This window comes from Sinocyclocheilus rhinocerous, unplaced genomic scaffold (genome assembly GCF_001515625.1).
Source record: "Sinocyclocheilus rhinocerous isolate Xijiao unplaced genomic scaffold, SAMN03320098_v1.1 scaffold28205, whole genome shotgun sequence".
Classification (NCBI taxonomy): domain Eukaryota; kingdom Metazoa; phylum Chordata; class Actinopteri; order Cypriniformes; family Cyprinidae; genus Sinocyclocheilus; species Sinocyclocheilus rhinocerous.
The window spans coordinates 1,023-1,383 of NW_015624733.1; the positions used below are offsets into that span (position 1 = coordinate 1,023).

The 361-nt window shown below is 42.4% G+C and overlaps 1 protein-coding gene across 1 annotated transcript in view; it reads left to right on the forward strand.

Moving 5' to 3' along the window:
* The window catches only part of LOC107745718 (uncharacterized), a gene marked incomplete at its 3' end in the record, with an annotated part of 1,182 nt that extends 825 nt beyond the window's left edge, over positions 1–357 (forward strand). Inside the window, exons 2-3 of the mRNA XM_016559664.1 lie at positions 1–33; positions 137–357. The exon at positions 1–33 is cut by the window's left edge and continues 339 nt beyond it. Coding sequence (XP_016415150.1) covers positions 1–33; positions 137–357 — 254 coding nt within the window. The remainder of the gene's footprint in view (positions 34–136) is intronic.
* Between the last annotated feature and the right edge of the window lie 4 nt (positions 358–361).

A 361-nucleotide genomic window follows, 5' to 3' on the forward strand; every position in this document is an offset into this window, starting at 1 on the left:
CTGATGCTCGTGTTTATCTGCATGTTCTTCATGGTAATTTTATGATTATGTGGTCAATTTAAAAAGGGCAAATTCTTCATTTAAACTCTCCTGATGATTGAAGAGTCTGTGATTTGTGTGTTATTTTGTGTTTCAGTCTCATCCTCACAGACTGAGATCAGTGCAGGCCGCTCAGTGACTCTCTTCTGTCAGCTGGATTCATATCCTCGAGTCTCTTGTGATGATTGGATCCGTTCTGAGGGAATTGAGCTCTTCTGGGTGAATCAGGCTGGTGTTAAACTGACGAGATCAGACTCCAGACTCCAGATATCAGCTCCAGGACACTGTATCATCACTCTGAATACAACACTCCTGAATGAAG